We start from the raw sequence: 26,388 nt of genomic DNA on the forward strand, positions 1-26,388 counted from the left end.
CAGTTAAGCATCAACAGAATGATCTCCATCACGTTATATTATTCTATTTATCTTTAGATGTATGGTTTTGAATTTCTTAAGGTTGCAACCCCTACTATCCTGCTTCTTAGTGAGTTGCAACCAGTGTATTAATAGTAAGTTTAGAGTAGAACACTCGTTTTTCTTTTGGTGAGTTTGTTGTTTTGTTTTTAATCTTCTTGTGTAAAGCAATTTAACATTGATTTGAAGCCGCTGTTGCATAAATCATTATCTATGATGAAAAGTATTTACCAGTTATTCTGAATTCCATTACAAGCATATCAATTAGCCACTACCCGAGATGTTTTTATTCTTCAATTGTTTAATGACGTTGTATTTGCGATGCTCGAGAAACCATCCTATTTAATCGTCGGTGGGTATGTGAGAGCCTATGATGAAAGGATTTATCTGTGGGTACTTGATAGTGTTTTTCCTACGGATTATATCTGTCAGCAATTACTGATGGACACCGAAATTCATCAGTAAGGTTTCCTACGACTGATTAACCGATGGATTTTTGTCAATAAGTAATATGTAAGTAATTTTATGTTATCCACGATTTTGACAAATTATATACCCTTCCAGCCATTTAATTGAAACAAATTTGGTAAGATGAAATTTCTGTAGCTTCAATTATAGAAGTTCAAATAATTGGTTTCTAATTCAAACGGGTTAATTTGGAGAGAAATGCATCCCCCGTGTCAGTCGTCTACGCGAATTATTAATTTAAGAACCAAAAGTAAGATGCAGATTGCACAGACTTATAAACTATGAATTCATTAGACCCAAAAATGATAAATTGGAATAGATCTCTAAGAGATAATTATTGGATCCAAAAGATATTACTTGTTCTCCCTGTAATTAAAAAATATATCATGCCGGAATCTAACCACATTTTGCGGTCGTGGTGGAGTTGAACATGAAAATGTGATTCTAGATATCTAATGATACCGCAAGCAGTATCGATACAACAAATACAAGTTCCTTGCCTCAGAGTATTCAAAAAAGGCTTTGTAAAATTGTTGATAACTTTCTATTTGCTGATCAAACTTGTAATGTTAAGACACAATTCTTCTCCTCTAGTACAAGCGTTCAAGTTAGAATAGAACTTTTTTTTTATCAATTACAATTGAAGAGTTGAAGAACTATGTGCGGAGGTTGTTACGGATCTTAAGAGACATAGTGCGAAGAAAACAAAACAGACTAGTTCATGCGAAAATAGAATGAGAAAATTAAAATTGAAACGAGCAAAAAGATGAAATCGTTCATTTTATTGCAAGCAAATGAAGTCATCAAAATCTCAACCAGATTCACTTATTATTTATCATGACATATGTATTTGTGATCTGCTACCTAACCTCAATGTCTCGGACAATTTCTTTTCCCTCCTAAAGCTTCAGCGGTATATATTAGCCTCATCTGAAAGACATCCCAAGCACCAAAAAAGTAAATAAATAATAATAAACACAAAATTTAATTTAAATCTAGTGCTTTTAATCTTTTTAATTTAAATTATGTACAATTTTAGTTCTTTAATTATTTTTTAGTAGATCATGTTTGCTATTTTAAAATTAAAACAGAGTTGGTCTTCTAATTAATTTTCTTTGACTTACAACTTTCAAAACCTTATTTTCCATTCAAATAATTGAGAAATTATAATACATTTAAGATATGAAATAATTTTTGAAGTTGAAAGTCATAAAGTTAATAAAACGTTAATAAATCTTCAAAGATTTAATAAGGTATAACATTAGGATTTGACCAAGGAAAATGTTTACAAATAACTATTTTATGTAACATTTAATATTTAATTATTAACATTAAATCAAAAACGTAAACAAAGTAAATTAGTCAATTCAATTTGTATCTTTTGTTAATATAAAATAAGATTTTCTTTAAAAAAATGACAAAAAAACTTAATTGCAACAATAAAAAATTTAAGAGATTAATTTTGCTTAAAAATTGCTAGGATACTATAATTACATGTTCTATCTATAGTTAACATAGTTTGAACTCAAAGAGTCAAGATCTTTTGTTTTTGAGAGTTTTAACTCAAGTCTTATTTAAGAGATATAAATCTGATTTCATTGGAATAAACTTAGATTTGTTATTAGTTCCTATCCGATATTTTATAAAGAGACTAATATAAAATAAACAAAATTTATTAAAGACGAAAAATAAAAAAGTTATGTTATTTGGTTTGAAGATTTTTCATAAAAAATTACACAAATCCTATTTGTCTTGTTTTGATTGGATAATCATATAACTTTAAAAAAATGAATAAAATTAAGGAATTAGCGGAAATCAATCAGGAGTACTTTGTATATAATAATCGTGCATTAACCTTTGTACTACCCATCGTTTCTCATAATAAAATTCGTTAATTTGTAAAAGATTAAAATTAAATATCAAACGTTAGAAAACAAAATTTTTATTTTATTAAAAACTCAATAATGCTGTTATTTTTATTATAGATCCGAATTAAAATTTGTAAATGATGAAAAACATAATTTAGCCTAATAATAATTAGTAAATAAATAGATTGAAGAACAAACTATCAAACAAGCATGAAAGGGAGAGATAGGCTAAGGAAGCAAGAAGAGAGAAAGAGGCTCACGTGGAAGATCCCTCTGCAACGTGATGGACCCAAGAATGAAACGGCCCAACACAGACAAATTGGAGACAAGTGCAGCAACATAGAAAACCAGCACCAGAAGAGTAACCCAAGGCAGCAGCAGCAACCCAACGAGGAACGTGACCGCCCCGAGAAGCATGAGGGACAGGGACATGCCCAGAAACAGCGACGCGAATGCTGCCGGGGAATCCTGGGAGGTAGCCAACGTTGTCCACCAGTGATGTCTCCTAGAATGCGACAAAGACGAAGAAGCGCGAGAAGAAGAACATGGGTACGAGGTGGGAAAAGGGTAGGGTAACGGAGGAAACTTGAGAGTGTGAATGATGAGGGAACATAGCTCGTATAACACCCTTAGCTGGTGGTCTTCGGCGTCCACTTGGCGTCTCATGTATCTTTCTTGTGAAACAGAATCCGAACTCCAAGATAAAATAAGGGATCACTGCTGAAGAACTATAGGAAAAAAAGAAATAGTTTTATAGTTGAGTTGAGGGGTGTTGTGTTACCAATGAGAATGAAAAAAAAGTTGTATTATTGGGGAGATATTCAATGTTTAAACAAACTTTTTTCTTCGTAGCTAGATTTTTGTTTTTCTAAATTTTAATGTAAATCATTGAACACTATTTATTGTTCTGTTTTACTTAAAATTATGATTCATCATGATCATGAGTATTTTTTTTATCATATTATTAATATGAAATATTTATTATTTTTGTTAAAAGTTAATCTTAAGAAAAATGACTTATCATCAGTAGTGAAATATTTTTTTCTTGATGTTTTTTAACCAATAGCTTGTTGGTTCATGACCATGAGTATGCCTTAAAGTGATGATATGTTACACATGATGGAAGTACTACTTCCTTATCTGGATTAATTTGAGTATGGGCACGTATGGATTGGGGATACTTATGGGTTGGATGGAGTGGACCTTCCATGTTTCACGTGTCAAGACTAACGGATAAGCTTGGTACGTGCAGTATACGAGGTCACCGGATAAGCGTTGCGTCCATATGCTATTTTTCCTCTGAATATAGAATTGAGTTAAATATCTTTTTAATTCTTATAATTTAATATTTTTTTCTTTTAATCCTTGTAAAAAAATATTTTTTTTAGTATCTTTAAATTATTTTAATTTTTATTTTTATTTTTATAATATTCTAAATAATTTTTTCTATAGTTTAAAGTGTTATCTAAAATACTTTAAGAATTAAAAACAAAAAAAAATTACAAGGATAAAAATGAAAAATACTAAATTTTATAAAAAGAAAAAATATATTTAAATCTATTATTTAATCACAAATTATTTTAGTATAATTTTTAAAATAATTATTATGAAATTAATAAATATTATCATGAATAACTTTTTCATAGAGAATAGGGTTGTTATATATATATATATATATATATATATATATATATATATATTTATTTATTTATTTATTTATTTATTTAAAGGAAAGAGATACTTCAGAATCTATGGGATGTTTATACTACGAGACAGAAAAAAGTTATTGATATGACTAGAAATGTAATATAACCAAAAAAGAAAGATTAAAAAAAGTATTATAGTGTGCATATGTTTTTAAAAAGTCCAACAATCAAGAATCTAAATTATTACCTGGTCCAGGATTATCATCTTAATTGTAGTAGTTCCGACTAATAAAAATGTGACATGTGCACTGGTAGAGATGATTCACTAAGTTGTGTATCTCTATACATTACATGTTACATGGTGATTGGTCGATACCCGTAACAACAACTAACATGCTAGTCCTGGATAGCTAGGGAATAATTTCTTCGCTTTAACTGCTTTTCCAGTGCCATGAAAGATTTACATAAACAATTTGCAATTAATTTTAGAAATTGAGCGTTAACTATCTGCATTATTTTGTTTGCACGATTTAAGGTTAAATTGATTCTACAATATTTTAGATTTCATTAAGTAATCTTCAACTAAATACTTATAACCACTATTGTTGAGTCATTTATACAAGTCCAAGTGTTGCACTTTTGTTGGTCAGGACCACAGTTGACATGGTGATCACGTGGATGCCACTCTTAAAGAATCCGCGAAAGGAGACTGTGAGGGAGATGGGTCTTGGCTACTTCTTTCATACCAAGAAAGAGAAGAAGAGATGCTTGATAAGTTTAGAGGAAAAATATAAAATAGAAAAGAAAAGATCAGTAAAAGATATAATAAGTGATGTGTTTAAAATGAAAAAGAAAAATACGAAGAAAAAATAAAATGACTAAATACATGATTTTCTATTATTATTCCTTTGAAAACCAAAGCTAATAGTTATCAATTCAACTGTAAATGAGACACATGACCAATCCGTCAGACTATTGGGTTAACGTAGTCACATCAATAATTTAGGTTGTGTTTATAAACTTTTTTCTAGCATCAAATGGAAGTTTTACATTTTCATTGCATAAACATGAAGTGGGTGTTGGATTGACTATGTGAATTTAGTTAGATTGAAGAATGAGATGCTTTGATGATAGGTCCGCATAAGGGAACTACTACTTTCACTACCACAATTACTTTTTGAAAATGAGGCAAAAGAAAAAAATTGCCCTTAAGGCAATTTCCCCCCACCCCTACTTATCTACTTCCCCATTCGCCCAACTCCCTTCTTCTCACCCCCGCCCGTTCCCCTTCCCCCACTCTCTCCTATTCATCTCAGTCTCCCTCTCATTTCTCCTTCAACTCTCTTCCCTCTTTTCCACCTTTTTTCCTTCTCCCTATGCACACCTAACTCTCTTCTCTCTTTATCTCTCCATCAAGATTGTGAAGGTAAGTATTTTTTTTTTTTTATACACAATGAAAGTACAATTTTGTTGTGCTCTAGGTTGAGAAATACAACAAAATCGTACTTTTGTTATTTTTTTTTTTCAAATTGACACAATAAAATCATGATTTTGCTACACAATGATGGTGAAGATAAAATAACAAAATGGAATCCTTCTTACGTTACACATTTGGGGGTGGAATAAAAATACACAAAGAAATGATGATTTCATTGTGTATTTAGGGGGGGGGGGGGGGGGGGTTGAAAAATGCACAATAGAATCATGATTCTATTGTGCAATTTGGGGGTGAAAAAAATATAACAAAAATATGATTCTATTGTGTTTCCATCAAAGAGGAATTTTAGGAATATTGTTAAAAAACACCCACATGGGTAGTGGAATTATTAAATGCAATAGTGCTAATAGCAACTCCCTCCATATTAATGGTTCAAACTAGCAAAATCCAATCATGGTTTAACAAGACTAGTTTCAAACATAGGTCAACTCTAAGGAAAATTGAGTCCATACAGATTTGAAGTATGAATTGAATTGAGTTGGATTGATTTTTTATTGTAGACTTTTCATTTTTTAAACAAACCCGACTAATTATGAATGGATCAAATCGATTAAGCATTTGAGTTCATAACTAGAAAAACAACCAAAAAAATTTTTAACTTGTCTTCTATTAAAATTAACTTAAGAAAGATCAAATTATAGTGACAAAAATGAAATTTTTAAATGGCAAATCATTCATAAAAAAAATACAAAATAGGTTGAATCGATTTAGGTAATCGAGTTCATAAAATACAAAAAAATGCCAAAAAATAATTATAACTTGAATTATATATAAATTAATGTTAGAAAAGATTAAGTTGTGAAAAATTATAAGTTTTTAAATCATTCATAAAATCCCTACAAAATTTAAAAATATAAAAAATAATTATTATTTTCTTTTCTAATTTGTTAATATTTAATTAAGTTAGATTTATCAAATGTAAGAAAAACTAAACAATAGATCCAATCTAATCAAGTCACACACTCAACCATAAAATATTGCTTATGATATTTAGATCTTTGTATCATAAGTGATTCAAGGTGATGTGAGGAGGGTTTAGCTGACACTTAGATTAGATAATTCTTCAAGTAGTTGTTGGTGGAAGATTCATAGGAGTGTAGCAAAAACTCATTGGTTGAGGTGGTTATACTTGTAAGGACTTTAATACTCAAGTCAATGAGAAGAGATATAAGGTGAGTTGGATGGTTAAGGAATATGAGAAAAGTGGAAAAGTTACGGATTCAATCCCATCTGTTAACAAAATTAACATTCTAACAAACTAATATTTATCAATAAAAAAGAACTCAGGGCAATGTGATCTTAAGGAGGGTAATAGTATATTTTATGGGTCATAATATACACTTGATGATGTGAATGATCTCACTATTTATAAACACGAGTTGGAGGATATCGAGTCCAAGATGGATATCTATTTGGGTCAAGTAATTTCCTAGGCATAAGATCAATTTTGGTAGGAAACCAAGGGTCCCTTAGAGGGCTGTGACCTGTAAGTGAGATCAATAATTAAGGAATAAACAAGGACTCCTTTTGACAATAGAATGTGTTTGATAAAGTTCCATGACAAGGCCTAGGTAGAGGCATAACTTTTGAGGTAGATGAGACCCTTCTTAGAATGCATGCTACTTAATGAGTAGCCTGTGTTGAGGTGGAAGTTGACCTTTGTATTTTGAGGGCATTAGGATGCCTCTATGATCCAAGATAGACCTCAAAATTATTGGAAGTAAGGCCTATCCTCGAAGCAAGCCTATCAATAGTTGTACCCCAACTAATTAAGTTAAGCTGTAAAGGTTATCAAGACATTGTAGGTCTTGGCCAGGCCAAAACTCCTAGGTTCCTAATCATAAGTAGAAAAGACATCTAGATGAAAACAAAAGGCTTCAGGTCTAGTAACTATTATTAGCTACACAATAACTAGTGTTTTTTAAATTTTGAAAAAAAAACACTAGCATTGGACTACCACATAGCCATTGACACACTGAGCTAAGCATTAAATAACATGTGCTTTAAGTCATGCAGTCATGGCTAGTAGTGAACCCAAATTTTATAACTTAAATGACCCTGGAATATTTATGGAGGCTTTCTCTTTTTTTCTTCTGATCGACTTGAGATTTACAACTATTGTTTTTCCTTTTTGCCCTTTTTCCTTTTGCTTCAAATAGGGCTTTACCCTTTTGAGTTTGGTTTCTCTTTTTCTCTCTTATTTGTAGTTTTTCTCTTCTTTACGTCAAGTTTTTCTCTCCTTTCTTTTGGTTACCTTTGTAATGGCTAAGACTTTTTGGTGGAGCTTCTTCCCTGACTTACCTTTGTTTTCTTCACAAATATTCCTTGTGTCCCCTAGCATCATTTTCTTTATTTTTGGTTGATGGGGGTAGGGGGATTAGAGAGTGTTTTTTGTGAGAGTTCTAGCAATGGTGTGCCTCAAGAAATTGAGGGATTATGGCAAAGATTGTGAAGAATCTTAGAGGAACTATTGAGTTTGTTGTCATCATGTAAGTTATCACAACTTGATGTTGCATTGAGGAGATTTGTGACAAACTAGGTGTCCTTCCTTGTGCACTTTGGTGCACAATATGCCCATTGAAGAGGAAGAAAGTTGTAAGCACTTATAGGCTAATGCATATATGAAGAGTATCTTAAAAATTGTTAGAAATAATGACACATGAAACCACAAACCAAGAGAGGGGGTTGAATTGGTTTTAAACTCATTTTATACTCAAATTAAAACTTTTCACAAATAATTTCCTTTAATCCAATTGAAACAAGAGATATAGATGTGTTGCAAATATCCTTTGATATCTTAATCACAATTAAACAATCAGCCAATGATACAAAGTAATTATCAATCCACAAATGTTAAGAAACTTATGCAAGAAGCAATATAAGAGTTTAAAGGTCAGAGAAAAAGAAGCAACACATAATTTATATTAGTTCGATGTCTAGGAAATCTACATCCAATTGATCCATAGTAACCCACTAGGATCTTTTCACTATAATTTTTGAGTTACAACCAAACTCACAAGCAAATTCACACCCCAAATGCCTAATCTCTTGAAAACCTATCAAGAACCAAACCCATATGTAGAAAACCCACTACATGCGCACCATTGAGAAACCTACTCAATGAAAACGAAAATGAGAAACACAAATTAAGGAAATATTTCACTTAATATATGAAAGATGTGAAAGTTTGACAACATTTTCAATGTAGTATCAACTTCCTCTCATGATCCTTTGCAAAGATCCATTGCACCAAATGTAAAAAGATTGTTTCCAATTAAGGATCAAATCGGTGATGACACTAAGAGGTTCAAAAACTCTCTCAATGAAAATTGCAATGTAAAATATGATAGAAAAAATGTCACACTCGAAGTCCTTCGAAAAATTTATTTTTATAGCCTTAGAACATAAATAGTCAATCAGGTCATAGAGATAGTTGATCATATTGTTCTTCGCATCACATAGGTTTCCTGAAAAGCAGATAGTTGTTTATATTGTCATATAGCCGATTGTTTGCGAAAGCAAAAATTTCTTTAGACCCAAATAAGCGATTAGACAATTAAGATAGTCGACTATTTTCTCACCTACTTCAATTTTTGAGATACAGGGGCTGCAAATTAGTCTACTATATTAACATATAGTCTATTATATGATGCAAAATTGAAACTTAGAGATTCTAAAAACTATGTTATGAAGGTTTCAATTCTCTTAGGCTAACTACCATGGATCAATGCAATGCCAATAATTTTGAGCATGTTGAATCTACATAGCCTAGTATAGGATGCATGTACGCATGACTTCATGCACACAATCAAGCATTTAAGGCAATAACAATCATCCTAATTAAGACTAGTGTTCCAATATATACAACTCACACATCATCAATGAAAACTAAGAGTTACAAGTCTTCATCAACTTTTCATGTTTACAAAAAGTTGTATATTGGACTCTTTGTTAAATTCTAGAAACTCGAGCTTCACTAAGTAAAGCTCGAGTACCTAGAACTTCAACTCATTATGGCCACACTAATATTGTTGTCAATATCGTAGAGATAATAACAAGGCAATCCCAAGCCTTGGACTTGGCACTCGGGTCTCCCTTCCAAGACCTCCTAGATGTGATACAAAAGTTTTCATATACTAGTCCTAGAGAATGTCAGGATCTTGAAGATTGATCTCTCAAATGTGCCAGACTCAAGGTATTTCATTGACAACTCGACCAAGAGCAATCAAATTTGAGTATAGCACTTAACTTTTTATGGATGTTTGACTTCTTTTTTTACTTTGGTTGATATTTGAGTATTTTTTTTTTAAGATTGTCATGTTGCAACACCTTAGTGTGTGGCACCATCGCAACTTCATGTGAATGTGTGAGCATTCTTAAGAGGATTTTTCAACTATTTTCTTTAAACTTTAGGTCAAACATTGCCAACAAACATTATTTTTGTACTATTTTTATGTGATCTAGAACATACTTTTAATCAATAAAGGACTTACTAGTATAATACTTAGACCTCTCCCAATTTGAGCATTGTTTTATTGTTTAACTAGTATAATACTTATACCTCGCCCAATTATTTATTATTGTTCCGTCAAACTCATTCGATGATGTGATAAGTCATTGGACCGTCAATGTGATTATCACTTATCACATCATTAATTAACATTATTAGTTAACAATAAAACTCAAATTATTAACATTGAAAAAATATAGGAATAAAAAATGCTAAAAATTTTGAAGACTAAAAGTGATTTTTTTTTAAAAAAATAGAAACAAAAACAGAATTAATCTATAAAAAGATCATGAATTAGCCCATCTCAGTAAGCATAAAATCAAAGGCTCAATATCAGCAAGGCAGCAACACATCTCCAGCCAAACTAATTCCGAAAAACAAAATCTCCAGCTAAATTAATGTTCATACGCGTGTGTTCCCTAGATGCATTTGTTCTTTATCTACTTTTTTTCAAAGCTTTGCTTTGGGAATGTACAGGTGATTTTGTCGGCAGAAGCTGCTCGTTTTGGAGAAACAGTTGTTTTAATATCTATGACCAAGGTCCAAGGGTAATCAACTAATGGATATGGTAATTATCTAGAAAACAATTCCAAATGACGTTATGGCAACGGGGATGATGATGTTAATATCATTAAAACGACGTCATGGGGTTTGGTGATGCTGATGTTGAGACAGAATTAGATCCACCATTCCACTCTACTTCCAAGTTGTAATACTAACGACAAAAAGAGTAAAAAATTATCTCGTGGAAATGAAGTATCAAGTACGCAAGACAAATCATAATATGGTAAAATATGATTACTAGCTACTAGTACCTGTATAATTAATTAACATACTAGGTTTATTTTTTATTTTTTGAGGAAACATATTAGGTTTATCAGTGTGCATATTTATGTTCCAGAAAATTAAAGCTACTTTCTTATGCTAATATATACCCGTATTATTAAAACATGAACAATCCTGTAGTTCATTACGGACGACTTATTATATATTCGAACAAAGTCCAGTTCTATCCATTATATGGTGAGATATTTTTAATGATTTAAAAAATATGGTAGTAATATAAAATTTAAAAAGTGTGCAGATATAATAATAGCTAGAAAGTAAACAAAATAGAGAAGCAGCTGTCCTACCATGTCTTGTCTTGCACTAAAGAAAGGTATATTACTCATTGCTCATGATTTATCTTGCGTTATATCGTTTCTACATTAATCTATTATAATGATTTAAATTTGATGCGTGGTTATCATGTTGATGCCTCAACTATTCTATTAATATTATTTTGCCAAATCAATTCACGTGTCAATTCTAATATTTTATTGTTTTCTTATCTTCTCAAATTTAATGCCATTCAATGTATACGAATTAATAAAATTTATAGCCTTGAAACCCATGCAATGTATGATTGTTTTAGTAAACAAAGAGGAAAAAGTAATAGAATAAAATTAGGCACGGATACAAGAGTGTAATAAAAGGGGATCATATTTTTTTACACAATTATTTAAATATTTAACTTTTAATAAATAATAAGTTTAAAAATGATTTATTATTAAATTTATGGATAAAATTAGAGATATGATCTATTACTAAGAAAATAAGGCCCCTTCTTGTCTCCCTTGGATCCGTCCGTGAATAAAATGTTTAAATTTTTTAAAAACAAAATTAAAATGCTTTAAAAACAAAAGAAAAGTGTAAATATGACTATGGCTGGGCATTCTTTATATATATATATATATATATAATACATAAAATATCACAACTTTTTAGCATTATTAGCTAAAATAAAATATCATTTTTTATATTTTTAACATTCAAAGAACAAATAAAAGTCTTTAAAAATATCAAAATATTTAAATTTAAATTTAATAAAAAAACAATATTCATTAACAATAACAAGTTTACTCTAGGATAAAAGGAAAATAACAAATTAATATAAATTATAAAAATAAAAATAAAGATATATAAAAATAGTAAATTAATATAAATGAGTAAGCTGATAGTAATATTTATGAAATAGGTGTTTAATTATTTCAAAGTTTAAAAGAAAAAATATTTTATTTCAAAAACACGGATTTTAAATTGGTTTTATGTACCAATTCTATACTGGTTTGATTGATTTCAGATCGATTCGCACGAATTTTGAAATAGTCTATTTTTTAGTTTAAATTCACTGATCACTAGGCCAATTCTTGATTCAACCGATCCAACTGGCTAGTCCATTCTGATTCTCAGAACCATGATTAATATCACATCATCTTTCATTATTAATTAAAAACACACCAATAACAATATCTCTTCAAATTTCAAATTTCAAATAAATTGTCAAATTATTTATAATATTCTTACAAAAATATTTATTATTGTGTCTTTTATTTTTCGACAGATACTATAGTTTACTTGTATCTTTTATTAATGACAATTGTGTTCGATCTAGCTAATAGGACCATTACAGGTTATAAAACTCTCCTTTTTAGTATTTAATGTTATTACATATCCAGAACTTGAATTTAAGGTCATCGATCAAACTAAAATAAACTCGCACTAATTGAATCACATGCTTAATGATTAATCAACTCTTTTATTAATTATATATATGCATCTTAAATTCTTAATTGTACAATAAAAAAACTCAAACTCAAATCCTGTTTGCTTTCATCTTCTGTTTTGATATATTGTTTTGTTGATGAAAATTAAGAAGAAGAAAAAGATATATATAAACGTAAAAGAAAAGGAAAAAACTCAATTATATGTTGAGTCAGAAATGAAGTGAAAAAATAGTATTTTTATACAAGAATTATATATATTTTTATGAAGAGAAAAAATAGTTTATAATTTTTTTAAATTAGTAATAGATTGTTGTAAGAACATATTACAAAATGAGCATCACACGATAGATAATGAATAGAAGATCTGCTTTAGAAGAATTTTGATACAACATGAATAAGCATATTTAAAAATGCATATATGTGTAAAATGAAGTGATAATATATTATATTTGTTCCAGTAAAAAAAAAATGATATTTGTTTTGTATAATATAAATTGGTTAATATATTCCTTAACATAGGAACTTTTAGTTATGTATGTTGTAATGATAACTTGGAAACATTAAATTTCAAAACAATTGCATTCTGCAGTATATAAAAACTATAAAGTCTCTAAATTATTGCAGAATTTAAAACTTATTCTTAATTTTCCTATTTAGCACGCATGAAATTGATTTTTTTAATAATGTATTATTTTTTTATATTATTGTATTTCCTATTAAATATAATTAAATGTAAAAAATTTAATTTAAATAAATTCTCTAACAAGATTAACACTAACTCAAATATTTTGTTTAAACTCCCGCGCATTTCATGTAGAAATAATTAATTTCTCAACCTCAACATAAATGTTAATAGGTTCCTCTGGCAGGTGCGATTGGCTCTCAGCATACAGTCAATTTCTACATTTTTATTTGGGGAAAATATATTTGGACACCCATTGTGTTATATATTCTACATCTAGTAATCAAGAGAAAAAAAATAAAATTATAGGTATGATAAATAATATAATATAATAGGAAGAGAAAGATAAAAAAAAAAGAGTGGTATTGATGGAATGTTTAAAAAGATAAGGTGTTCAAATGGCTTGATTATTTGTTTGCAAATATATACTTAACAAAAAGTGAGAATAATGACAGCTTAAAACAAAATCGTTCATATATTAAAATTAATACGTGCTCCAGACCGTTCTTTATCATTGCTCATAAATTTAAGCTTGATTTATTTATCGTGAGAACTCATGTACATGAAAGTGGGGAGTGGGGGAATCACACTAAAGCAATAGAATAAGCGAATAACAACATTACATGAGAGCAAAAAGCTCCCTTTGATATAGCAGTATGGAAAACTAATGCAAAAAATATAAGTAAAAGAATTTCAAGTTATATATAATTCATTTGTATATAGTTCCTTATATTTTGCCCAAGTGAACATAACGGAGTACCATTTCATTTTAAGAACTACATGAGTTACAGCTTAAGATCCACGATTGCATGTGCACTCATTAAATTAGGTTTGGCTTAAAAAATTACATTATTTCATGAAAACATCTGTTTCAAGGGACAAGATCTTTTACATTTATGAAGCAACTGCGATCAGCGGATCCAATAGCTATCCTCTTTCTAACAGCACTGAGTGGAGAGAGAATGTTATGGTAGAGACTTACAACTACGAAAATGAAAACCTTCATATGGGTGCAAACTCAATTGGATTTGCTTCAAATATATACTATCATGTTTGGATTACAATTTGGAACCTATAGTTTGATACAATGAGAAAGCAACAATTTTCAATTTCTACTCATTATGATCTGATAACCCAAAATAATACTTAATCACTATACAACCATAGCTTTAATTTGCCAAACATATTTATATATAAGCCAAACAAACTACTACTATGTAAAATTCATACTTATTACAGCATAACATAATTATCTCTACACGAAGTGCCAAAATCGCACAAATTTAAAAAGGGTACTATTATTTTATTAAATGCTAGGCCCTGCAACTATAATCATGTTATCACTAAAATATATATAGCATGGTTGATGATCACTTGATCTCTTAAAACGTACGCGTTTTTTTGTTTTTTTGAAACAGGGTATCTGCTTATGCGTTTTATCGCTCAAGCATCAAACGTTTCTGAACCATAGCGATATATATTTCAGCTTTGGTGTCCACGCTTTCATCTGCTGGCTGGCGATACAACTCATCCAAATTGCTCCTACTATCTGCAACCACAATGCGAACCTTCAGATTTCGCTTTGTGGTTGCATAGTCCTCGTGGACCACGAACCCTACAGAGGCAGGAGAAGAAGAATAGTGATTTGGCTTAATATCTGTAGCTGTGTATTGCACGGCGGTTGAGGAAGCTGGTTTTGGTGCATTTCTATAAAAAGGCAACGATTTTCCTCTCATGGACCCTCTGTGGCTCTTTCTGTATGCCTCCATTTTCACCAGCAAGTTTTGAGAACAAAAGGGTATTAAAGGAGATTGCACGGTGTGAATTTCGGTAGTTCAGTAGCATGAGATTATGGGTATATATATTGTTGTTTCTGAACTGGAATCCGGATAAAGATGAGGATGGTCCCTCATCTAAAAATCTGGAGGCATAATTTCTTTAAACCCGTATTGGCTCACTGATTTATTCCAATTATTATTTTAGTAAGTTTGGCTGCTTTCTAAAATATGTTGGTCTCTTTTTACTAATGGAATCGATAATAAGATTTGCTAATCGTTTAGCTAGAAAATTAACGCCTGTTGGTCCAGCTTTTTGCTTTTTCACTTTCTAGTTTTAACAACTGTTCTCTAGAATAACACCAAACTTTTCAATGGTCAATTTCTCATTTAAAAGCTATTAAGATGTTTTAGTTAGATAAATTTCTTCCTAAAAACTTATAGGAAAAAAATAAAAATGAAATATTTGTCTAATTTAAAAGCTATTATAAGATGTTGTTAGATAATTTTTTTCCCTAAACATTTATAGGAAAACAAATGAAAAATAAAAAACATTTCAAACATTTCAATGATCAATATCTCTTTTAAAGCACTACTACAAAAAATCTTTTAACAATAGTTCTAGAAAAACTTCGACGACGGTTTTCAATCAATGTTGAAATGATCATTGTTAAAAGTTGAAAGATTTCGACGACAATTTTAAATCATTGTAGAAAGTGGCTTTTTGACGATGTTTATTAGAACTAATGTAAAATTTTTATTGGAATATCTCTCTATGCAACATTTTCAAATATAATTTTCAAAACCATCTAAGAATATTGCTTTCCACAACAATTTTGTCCAAAATTGTTGTAGAACGTTGCCTTCCACAACTATTTTCACAAAAATTGATGTAGAATGTGTTTTCAAAGACAATTTTGTAGAAAATCGTCGTGAAAAATGACATTCTTCATCGATTTTCTGACAACCAATGTAGAATGTGAATTTTTTTTAATATTTGTTTTGTTTTGATAATAAATTCAGCCTGTAATTTAAAATAGAACCAACAAAGGGGTACTAGATTAACCAAAGCAACAAAGTTTTACACTTTCGATCTTTTACTCATTACATTCTTGTTTGGAGGAGCATGAATGCAAGCTCCCAATTCCAAGAGAAAAGCAAGCATCTGCAAGAAAGACGTATCCTATAACGTGAGAATTGCTTGGATTACTTAGAGGATATAGTACAAAAGGCATCACAAAGGGAACATCATGTTGCTGGCTAAAAGTTGAGGGAATGGATTAATACCTTTACAAATTCAAGATTGAAAGGTGGGTAGGAACCATTCATGCACCTTGTATCCATGATATGGCTCACCAGACTCTTTAGAGATGGCATGTAATGTAACCCCAAACCCATAGAATAACCAACAGATTTAGAGTGAACCAAGACTGTTATTAGATGGACACCAGTAGCAAAAAAATATGGACAACTATGGTGTAACACCTCGGTCAAATCACACCAAAATGAGAGGGATCTAAATGCTGTGCAACTATGAGATTGTAGAACTGAGGATGACTTAAATGAATTAATTGGTACTATCTATACCAACAAGATGCATATACTTTTCGGTAGTCCATCACTTAAGAACTTCATAGTTAAGCGTGCTTGGCTTAGAGTAGTTGTGGGATGGACCTTTCGAGAAGTTTCTCGGAAAGCGTGTGAGTAAGGACAAAGCACGCTAAAAAGTCTCGTGTTGGTTTATGGGGTCATTCATTGATCCTAGAAGCAAATAGAGCTCATTTTCAAGGTCTCGAAAAGGGTTACCTACGAAGGGTTCTGACCGGTGGAGGGTTCTGACCAACAAAGATTGTTAGTGAAGTGTCACCGTGTGAAGTGTCGCAGTGTGATAGACGCTGAGAAATTGAAACTCAGGAAAGTTACAAATTGTATTAGAGCAAACCTCTCTCTCAGTATAGTGTGGTTCAAGGACGAACCAGACAGAAACCGGTGGGCATGTAACACCTCAATCGAATCACACCCGGGATCCAGAGGCTGTGCAGGTATGAGACTGTACAATTGAGGATGACTTAAAGGAATTAATTGGTACTACCTATACCAACAAGATGCATATACTTTTCGGTCGTCCATCACTTAAGAACTTCATAGTTAAGCATGCTTGGCTTGGAGTAATTGTGGGATGGGCGACCTTTCAGGAAGTTTCCCAGAAAGCATGTGAGTAAAGACAAAGTATGCTGAAAAGTCTTGTGTTGGTTTGTGGGGTCAATCATTGATCTTAGAAGCATACAAAGCTGATTTTTGAGGTCTCAGAAAGGGCTACCTATGAGGTGTTCTGACCAACAAGAATGTTGAGTGAAGTGTCACCATGTAAAGTATCGGTAGTGTAAGAGCCACCGAGAAGTTGAAAATCAAGGATGTTACATATGACACTAAGTCTGTCTATGCTGATACAGTAGCTATCTTACCCACACAACTTTGAACCAGCACAAAATTCCTCTACTTTCTGCCCATCTGGGCCATCAATACCAATTTACAACAAGTAGTCTATCCAATCGGAAAACTAAAAATGGAATAGCAGATAGGCTAATAGTTTGTGTGAAGATGGATTAATTATGAATGTATATTTGTTGAATATTTACAATTAAGGTTAAACACAACATAAGGCTACATAGTTATGTCCATTGTCTAGAAAAGAATTATTGTATAATAAATAAAATATTGGAAATGGTGTTGTAATCCAGCAGGAAATGTTGAGTTGAATCCTGAGCGAGACTAGCCCTTATAACATCTTAAAATCATTTTTATGCAAACCCTAGTGTTTGTTAACATGATTACCATGGAATGCAACAAAATAGAACAATAAAAGAAAAGGGTAAGGTTTTAGGGTTTGAAGAACAACCAAACCTGAAGATTGTTGTCCTTAATGTAAGCCTAAATCTGTTTGAGTTCTTGGTTTTGAGCTATCTCAGGAGTTCCGACGAGGTCTTGCATCTTGGGTGAAACTTTGTGGGGTTTCATGATACCATTGATTTTGCAGGCTGGCTTAGACGACTAAGAGACGATGCAATAGCTAATGCTTCACATGGTTCATATCATACGCAACCCATGATGTGAACCATAAAAGAAGAAGATAAGTAGGAAATTTTGGTGGTGGGAGAAAATAGGAAGAAGAAGAACATAAGAACCTGAAACACAAAAGGAAGAGCCATTATTGTCCACAACCAAAACATAGGCTTCAACAGCGACGACAAAGGAGTGAGAACATGACTTAGGAAAGGAGAGGTGAGGTTTGTAGGGGGCGGGATGGAGGAGAGGGAATGAAAACCTATAAAGCATGAAAGTGAAAACGAAAAATGAAGGCCCTTTACATGAAGATTTTAATAAACCTTCTTTGAAAAGATTTCAAAGACAGTTTTGTGAAAACCATTTTTAAAAGGTTCCGATTATTTGCAATGCCATCGCATCTTTGAAGACATCAATTTTGTAGAATCGTCCTTGATCTAGTGTCGTAGAAAAGTTTTTTTGTAGTAGTGAAATCTTCAATGATATTTAGATAATCAAATTTCTTCATAGATACTTATAAAAATTAAGTTAAAATCAGATTTTGTAGAACCTAACATGAGAGAGCTAGATGTGTCATTTTGGCCCTAAACTCTATGGGTGGTCTACTTTGCCCACTATAATGGCTCTAGCATTTTTTAGCCCCCCTAACGAGGGGGCTTAATAACCCCACTTAGTATGGGGTCCGGACCAGAGCTTAAGAATGGTCAACTCAAAAGTCATGACTACTTCAAAAAAATATTTTATTCAACTATTAAAAAAATATTTTTAACCTAGCCTTAGCTAGCCTGAGTAATTTTAACTTGGCCTCGACAAAGGTAATTTTAACTAGGTCTCAGTAAGAGTAATTTTACCTCATTCGCAACTAAAGCATCTTTAGCTCGGCCTTGGTTGGGGATTTTTTTGGCCAACCCATTTGGGGGCATATCTTTTGAGTAGCCTCAACTGAGGGCATCTTTAGCTCACTCTTGGTATGGGCAACATATTTGGCTTGACCCTAGTTAAGAAATCTTTAGACAGGTATCAACCTAAGCATCTTTAGCTCGACCTTTTCCATAACATATTTGACTCGACTTTGGTTAGGGAATCTTTAAATCATCCTTGGTAGGGAATCTTTTTGTTGGCCTCAATTGGGGCATCTTTTGACCAACTTGGGGCTATTTTTATCTGTTATTGGCCATTGCATCTTTTAGCTAACCTCGGTCAAGGCATCTATTGGCCAATCTCAATTGGGGCATCTTGGCTCAACCTCGACCATAATTTTGGCTCATGCACGACCACAATATCTTTGGCTTAGCCTCGACCATGATATCTTTGGCTCAGCTAAGACCACAACATCTTTGGCTCAGCCTTGACCAAGGTACTTTTGGCTTTACTTAGACCAAGCCAACTTTGACTCTACTTCAGCCAAGGCACCTTCAGCTCAACCTAGGTTAAGGCGTTATGACTTTCCCACAACTAGGGCATCTTGAGTTGGACATAGCTAGATCATCTTCAACTAGGTTTCAACCAAAGTATTTTGTACTCAATTTTGGCCAAAGTATTTTCTACTCGATTTTGACTAGAATATTTTCAACATAATCTTGGCCAAAATATCTTCAACTCGATCTCAGCTAGAGTATGTTTAACTTGACCTCATCTATAAAGCATCTTCAACTATGTTTCTACTAGTGTATCTTCAACTCAACCTAGACTAGACTATTTTCATCTAGGTTTCGACTAGAGTATTTTCTACTTGATTTTGGCCATAGTATTTCCAACTTAGTCATGGTCAAAATATCTTCAACTCGACCCTAGCCAAAATATATGTTCAACTCGGCCTCAGCTAAAGTATGTTCAACTCAGCCTTAGCCAAAATGAGTTTAACTTGGCTAAAGATACAAGAGTATCTTCAACGTAGTTTTGGCCAAAGTATCTTCACATTGAATTCGACTAGCATACAACCTCAATCTCGATTAGAGTATCTTTGACTCAATTTCGGCTAAAGTATCTTCGACTCAATTTTGGCTAGAGTATTTTCAACTCAGTGTCGTTTAAAGTATCTTTAACTTAGTCTCAACTATAATATATTCAACTTGGTGTCAATCACAATATCTTTAATCTACCTTACTTAGAGTATCTTCATCTTAACCTTAGCCATAATATTAAAAAGGTAGATCAAATTATTAAAATGCAAAGCCTATGAATTGACCTTAACCCAAGGGGCCTTGGTCCTAGCCCATTTTTGTCATGGCCAAATGGGTCGAATGGGTGAGGTTGAGCCATTTTGATGGCTCCACAAAGAGATTTTACAAGTTATCTTATGTGTAACTTTTTTTAGCTTATGACAAAAACTTCTTTTATTTTTTCTTATTTTCTTCTTTAATGTGTGTTTATTATTCAAACAAGATTTTAAAAATTGTTTCCATTATAAATTAAAAAAACAACAACTTAGATATAACTTTTCATTGTCTTTTCTTGTTTGTGGTTTTAGGTTTTTAGTTCAAAGGTATGGATGCTATAGATAGCGAGAGCCACGTTGGTTTTGCAAAGATTTATTAATAATTTCAAAAACTAAAATCAGTTTTTGAAATTAGAAATTAAACACTCTTTAAATGTCGGTAGAGTTCTTTTCTTGAAATAATCAAGTTCACTAAACTTGAATTAGTTATGGTTGATAATGATTTATGAGTAGTAAGAATCTAAGACAAAAACGTTGGCTAGAAAAATTTACCCTACCAAAGCTTGGAAAGGGATCAGATTCTGTCTCTGGAACAAAATTTCCTGCGAGGTTAGGCTGCATATAGTACATCCACAGAGCAATTATACCTTTTCCTTATCTACAAAATACGTTATACATTAATATATTTTTCTTTTGTCTCATACTTACAGCTAGCTGTTACATATGTTCGTCATATACAAAAATTTAAAAAAGCTAGCTAGCTGTTACATATGAAAAATGGGATAGGCTTAATTTAAGATTTTGCAAAAAGGGATACGGGGCTCCACATTATATGCTTGATAGTTCAGATTTTAGAGAAGAGGGATTTATACTTCATCCACTAAATCCAAGATTTATACTGCAATATAATTTTGCGAAGATGCCTTTGGATTATATATTATTATATATGTACCATCACCTTAACACGATACATGAAACCTAAGAATTTCAGTGTATTTTGGAAAATTTGACTATTTAAACACTTTTTGGGTCCACTAATTAACACCACGAATGACCAGATTGTGCAGCAGCAGAAGAAAGCTAAAACCATATCTTCAAAAAGACAGAAGAAAGCAAGATAATAATAGTGGATGATGGATAAGGATGGTGTCCTTTTCAATAATTTAAACAGTTCATGGGAGGTTCGGAGCATTCGTTTGTAGCACGAGCCTGCAGACTTGCCTTGCAATATAATGAAATTTACTCTTATACATTAAATAAGAGTAAATTTTATAAAATTGAATTAATTTTATAAAAACTAATTAATTTTATAATCTGTTATAATTTCCTTTAAAAATCATATATTTGTATCCAAATTTTTAAATAACTTATTTATTATGACATAAATATATTTTTCATACTTGTAAATAGTCTATTTAGATTTTACTACCTAAACTATTGATTTTTCTATTTTAGTATCTGACATTATTTAATGTTCGATTTTAGTATTCACCATTAGTTAGAATCTGTTTTAAGTGATGAAGTGATAGACAATCTATCACGTCATCAGGTACACATCATCTTGGGATTGGTTGAGTTGTTCTCCAATGCTTTTCCATGCCATTTACCTCTTTTAATTAAAAAAAATTAAATTCAAAATTTAAAAACATGTCCTTCTTAATTTTTAACAAGAGATTATTTGCAAAGGGAAAAGCAAGAAATTGTTTACAAAGGATATTATCCACAAGATTAGCGAAGGGATAGCAAGAGATTATTTGCAAGGGATTAATGAGAACGTAGCGAGAGACATTTTGCGAGGGATTAACGATAGGGAGGAATAATTTTGAAGGATTAGCGAGGGATATTTGTGAGAGATTAGAGAGGGAATGGTGACGGATAATGAGACAACATTATCTCCAAAAGGTTTTGTGAGGAATTAGCAAGGGATGCTTTGCGAAGGATTCACGAGGAATGATGCGATGAAATTGTGAGGGAACATTTGGGTTGCAAATTAGCTAGTTGTATTTTGCGAGGGAATATTTTCTCGCAAATCCCTTGAAAGTATGTCGCTAATGTTATTAGAGACAAAATTGGAGTAATTTGCGAGGAATCATTGCCTCGCTAATCTGCGATTTTCTTGTAGTACCTTCACTATTACGCCATGCTCTTGTTCCATCTCCTTCCTCCTTTGTATACTAGACTTTATTTCGTTCAAACTTGATTGTCCGACTTGTGCTCTAGGGAGAAAGGGTACTCAAGATGGGAAAGGGAACATTAGGGTGCTTGTGTTTCTTCCGTTCACGTGGATTTTTTTTAAAATTCGAAAGAGGTAGTTGGAAGATGGGAAGTGACACATTGATGATATGCTTGTACTTTCATCCCTCGATCTCCTACATTGTTTGGCAGTCCATCATGCCAAAATCTTAGTGCATGGTTCCCATGGCAACAAAATCAACCTAACACTGCCACAGGTAACATAAAGAAAATAGTTTCCAAACAAAGTTTTGATTGAAAGCAGTGGGGCAGAAAGGCCATAAAAAAAGGAAAAAATCCTAGCTTTCTTGGCCCTAACAAGCTCCACTATGCACCACCACCAGAGGTGATTCCCAATGACGACGCTTCCTTTACCTTTGTCTTTAATTCTCTTCTCTTCTTGGCTCTAGGTACCAATGATGTAGCAATGATGCATTTGGTGACTGAGTTGTTCCCTCGCCTCTTTACTTCTTCCCCATTAACAGTAGACATGTTTTTATTTTATTTTTAATAAAAATTTTATTAAAATTAAAATGGTAAATGTCGTGGAAAAGTATGGAAAAACAACTTAGTCAACCTCAAGATTATATGTACACGAAAGACGTTAGTAGCCTCAAGCCAACACTAAAATAGGATTGAGATAGCCTCAACACTGACGTTAGTAGCCTTAAGCCAACACTAAACCAATGCATAAACAATGTTAGTGTCAAGTTTGGTAGATGCTATGAATAACATCATGCTAGCGTTGACTTGGATGACATTAAGTGACATGACCATTGACATTTTCATCGATTTTAGTGTTGGTGTAAGCCAACACTAGAAGTCATTAAATGAATAACACTAATTATAGACATTAGTACGCCAGTTGTGCCTCCTCCCTTTCCCTTTCACTGTTCAATCACTGCTAAAAAAATGTGTTATTTATGTCGGTGATTCTAAGACGGTTCTAAAGAACCATCTTAGAAAGTGCGGCGGTGACATTTTTGTAATAAACAGGAAGAAAAAGATGACGTTTCCATATACCCGACTTTGAATAGTAGGCGATGGCAAACTTGTAAATTTTTGCTTACCATACAAAGACGGTTTAATCCCAAAAACCGTCTTTGTTTGATTAGTGATTTGAGCACGTGATCATTGTCCTTCGTTCATTTGCAACCTACCTAGTTGTGAATTCACTAGTCCCCCGATAATGTGTTGTTTATGCCCTAGCAGCCTACTCCGCTGTCTCCCGTGCCTTCTGTGTTGACATCGCAGCCTGCTTCGCCGTTTTGCGTGTCGCTCTGCCGTCATCTTGCTTTCACTACTGCTTGGTCGAAGTGCATAACTGGTTCCCGTGAAGCTGAGCCCCAATTTAGGTATGTCTCCTAAATGTTGTACGTATTACAGCAAATTGCAGGTTGGCTTATTTTTTTAGTTAATTCATGCTTTACGAGTGATTTGTGGATGTAGGTCTTAAGTGGCCTTCATAGTTGATATAAGCATCATGAAGTTCTTGAGTCTGAAAATAAAAGAATCATCTATGTTGGCATAAATATGGCTTAAAAAATATATACTGTATGTGTGTTGGTGGTTTATAGAATTTGTTTTAACTATGTTTTTGTAAAATATATTGTAGTGAATCATTTTTGATTTTAAGATCAGCATACTTTGGGTGTTTATGATGACCAACTGTTTGCAGAGCAATGCTATTATTGTATGCTAATAATACTGAGTCAGACATAGAGACAAACTAATTAAGTTACCAGTGTTGTTGTTGTATTCCATTCGTTAGTGTAGAAATAGAGAGAGAGTGAGCATGAATTGGGAAGCCAAAGTGCAAACCAAGGAACATTGAGGGTCTGAGCTGCAAGGAGAGAAGAGGTCTAATGTTATATTCCATTCCTTGAGTGATTTCTGCTCATCCTTAGGCTTTGTAGGAACAATAGTGTTGAGATCAAAGCTCACATACTCGGCCCTGAGACGCAGATCATTTTGAACATATGGCTAAGCCTTCTTTTCAATCAACTTCTTAACACCAACAATTTCCTTGGCTGATTCCTTTGCCCTTTGTGCAACATCAGTTGGAGACAATGGTTCAAGGAAGAACCTATCTTTCAATGGTAGCTTAAGGTGTCTTGGTTCATCTGAGTTCAATGTTCCAGCTGCCATATTCCATAATAACAACTCCATTTCAATAATTCTTTCTTTTCTTTTTTTGTTTTCATTGTCTTTGCCTCTAACCCTATATCATAAATGAAATCTACTACTAAAATCAAACTCAATTCTACCTCAAACTTTTCTACCCCATTTCTATTTTTCTTCTGTCATCATTTAATGCAACATGCATGACCTATTTTCTTTTCAAAACTTTGTTGTGCTGTGGTACAATACTCTACTATGTCACAAAACCCCATTTCTGATTTTTGTTTGATTTCCTGTCTTTGCTTCTAATCATATTGTTTACTTAAATGAAACTTACTAAAACCAACCCCAAATCTACTTCAACTTCCCTGCCCCAATTTCCATTTTTCATCCTTCAAGTTTCATCATTCAATGCAACATCCATGACTTATCAATGATTTCCACTTGACAAGTTTTGATGATCATTGCACACACATACATGGTGTGCATCAAGTAAGAGATAAGAGGAAAAAAGGAGTTAATCTAAACTATTCATTTTACATGAATAATCAAATCAAAATTAAATACAAATTTGAAAAGGTTCAGTTTTAAATAAACAATTGTTTCTAAGTTCTATAAAGATTTTTATTGTTAGACTCTCAACTAATTAGAAATCGTCTTAGGTACGTTAAAACATAGTTATTATAAAAGTCAACAAACTTTCTATACACTTGACAATTTGTGATTACATGACAATTATATTTCCAGCGCATTCTAATTAAATCAAAAACAAAAAATCTTAATTTCTTCATTATAAATTGAATTATAAGAGGAGAAGGAGAGGGGGGAGAGAGAGACATACGTAATCTACCAGAAGGTGGGGGAGGTGGTCCAACTTTGATAGGTTTGGCATCAATAAGCACAACTTGAACAAAAGAGCCAGTGGCCAAACCAGTAGCAACAAGTGAAAGCATTGCCCTACGACTACTTTGTACCTCACCACCATTCACTTGTTGTTGCTGTGCTTTAACTGTGAACCCTACATGTGTGACTGAGGCCACCCTGCTTCCACTTCCTACATTCAAGCGTACAGAGCCAAGGCTACCTTCCAACATAGCCTGAGATGAACCATGTAAGCTAGTCATTGATGCCATTGCTTGAGCCATTCTCTTTGATCCTTCCTTTGCTTGTAGCTAAGTTCTTCTTCCCTTGTAGTACTTGGTTTTGTGGAATTTGACAAGAGTGATAGAGAAGCATGAAATATTATTATAATTTAGTTGTCTTTGTATTTTGATTTGAGTGAACAGAATCAACCTGTGGATCATCCAAGTGGTCCAAGTTCCCACTATAGCTGAAAGATCCAGATTCACACAGCTGTGTATTTATACCAGACATCTTGTCTACTTAGACAACTGAAAGAGGTCTACAAATGTCAGCATATGGAGAACAATGTAGGGTAGTTCTGTTCCTTCCATAAAAAAACTAAATCATTATTTTCAGAAACTGCCACCTTGGTCAACAATTCTGACTTCTCTTCTAACAACTCTAACTTCTCTTCATTCATACATGGCTTCAAGAAGCTTTGTACGGTATCTTGGTCCATAGTTTTAGAAAACTGTTTAATTTCAACAATAGGGAAAACCTCCTCTCTCTTGCCTCTGTCAAAATGGTCATAATTTCTGTTTGGCTCCAATTTTCCAGTTTGTTCATCACTTCCAGAGGACTTCTCCTTTACTGGTGAAGATGCAACTGCATGTGAAGATATCTTCAACATGGTTTCATCAAATGAATTTGTCTTTTTTG

General features: G+C 32.5%; 2 protein-coding genes and 1 pseudogene across 2 annotated transcripts; all 3 read right to left on the reverse strand.

Annotated features, from left to right (window-relative positions):
* Positions 1–1,272: 1,272 nt before the first annotated feature.
* Positions 1,273–3,304, reverse strand: LOC100796708 (uncharacterized). The gene is made up of 2 exons (XM_003553893.5): positions 2,636–3,304; positions 1,273–1,437 (listed from the first exon to the last, which is right to left on the reverse strand). Exons 1-2 carry the CDS (start codon positions 3,039–3,041, stop codon positions 1,415–1,417), a joined length of 429 nt encoding a protein of 142 aa, XP_003553941.1. The 5' UTR covers positions 3,042–3,304; the 3' UTR covers positions 1,273–1,414.
* Positions 3,305–14,470: 11,166 nt separating this feature from the next.
* On the reverse strand, positions 14,471–15,086 carry LOC100527394 (uncharacterized). The gene has a single exon (NM_001248533.3). The coding sequence runs from the start codon at positions 15,024–15,026 to the stop codon at positions 14,694–14,696; it is 333 nt and encodes a 110-aa protein (NP_001235462.1). The 5' UTR covers positions 15,027–15,086; the 3' UTR covers positions 14,471–14,693.
* A 9,166-nt stretch (positions 15,087–24,252) lies between these two features.
* Positions 24,253–25,854, reverse strand: LOC100802557 (oxygen-evolving enhancer protein 3, chloroplastic-like; annotated as a pseudogene).
* Positions 25,855–26,388: the final 534 nt, after the last annotated feature.

This window comes from Glycine max, chromosome 19, assembly GCF_000004515.6.
Source record: "Glycine max cultivar Williams 82 chromosome 19, Glycine_max_v4.0, whole genome shotgun sequence".
In the NCBI taxonomy this organism is placed as follows: Eukaryota; Viridiplantae; Streptophyta; class Magnoliopsida; order Fabales; family Fabaceae; genus Glycine; species Glycine max.

Excerpts from the sequence above, each read along its gene's own strand:
- LOC100796708 (XM_003553893.5), bottom strand. The coding sequence starts at position 3,041 with ATGAGACGCCAAGTGGACGCCGAAGACCACCAGCTAAGGGTGTTATAC. Across the intron at positions 1,438-2,635 it reads GTTGCAGAGGGATCTTCCAC|ATGAGGCTAATATATACCGC; the intron begins GTGAGCCTCTTT and ends GATGTCTTTCAG.
- LOC100527394 (NM_001248533.3), bottom strand. The coding sequence starts at position 15,026 with ATGGAGGCATACAGAAAGAGCCACAGAGGGTCCATGAGAGGAAAATCG.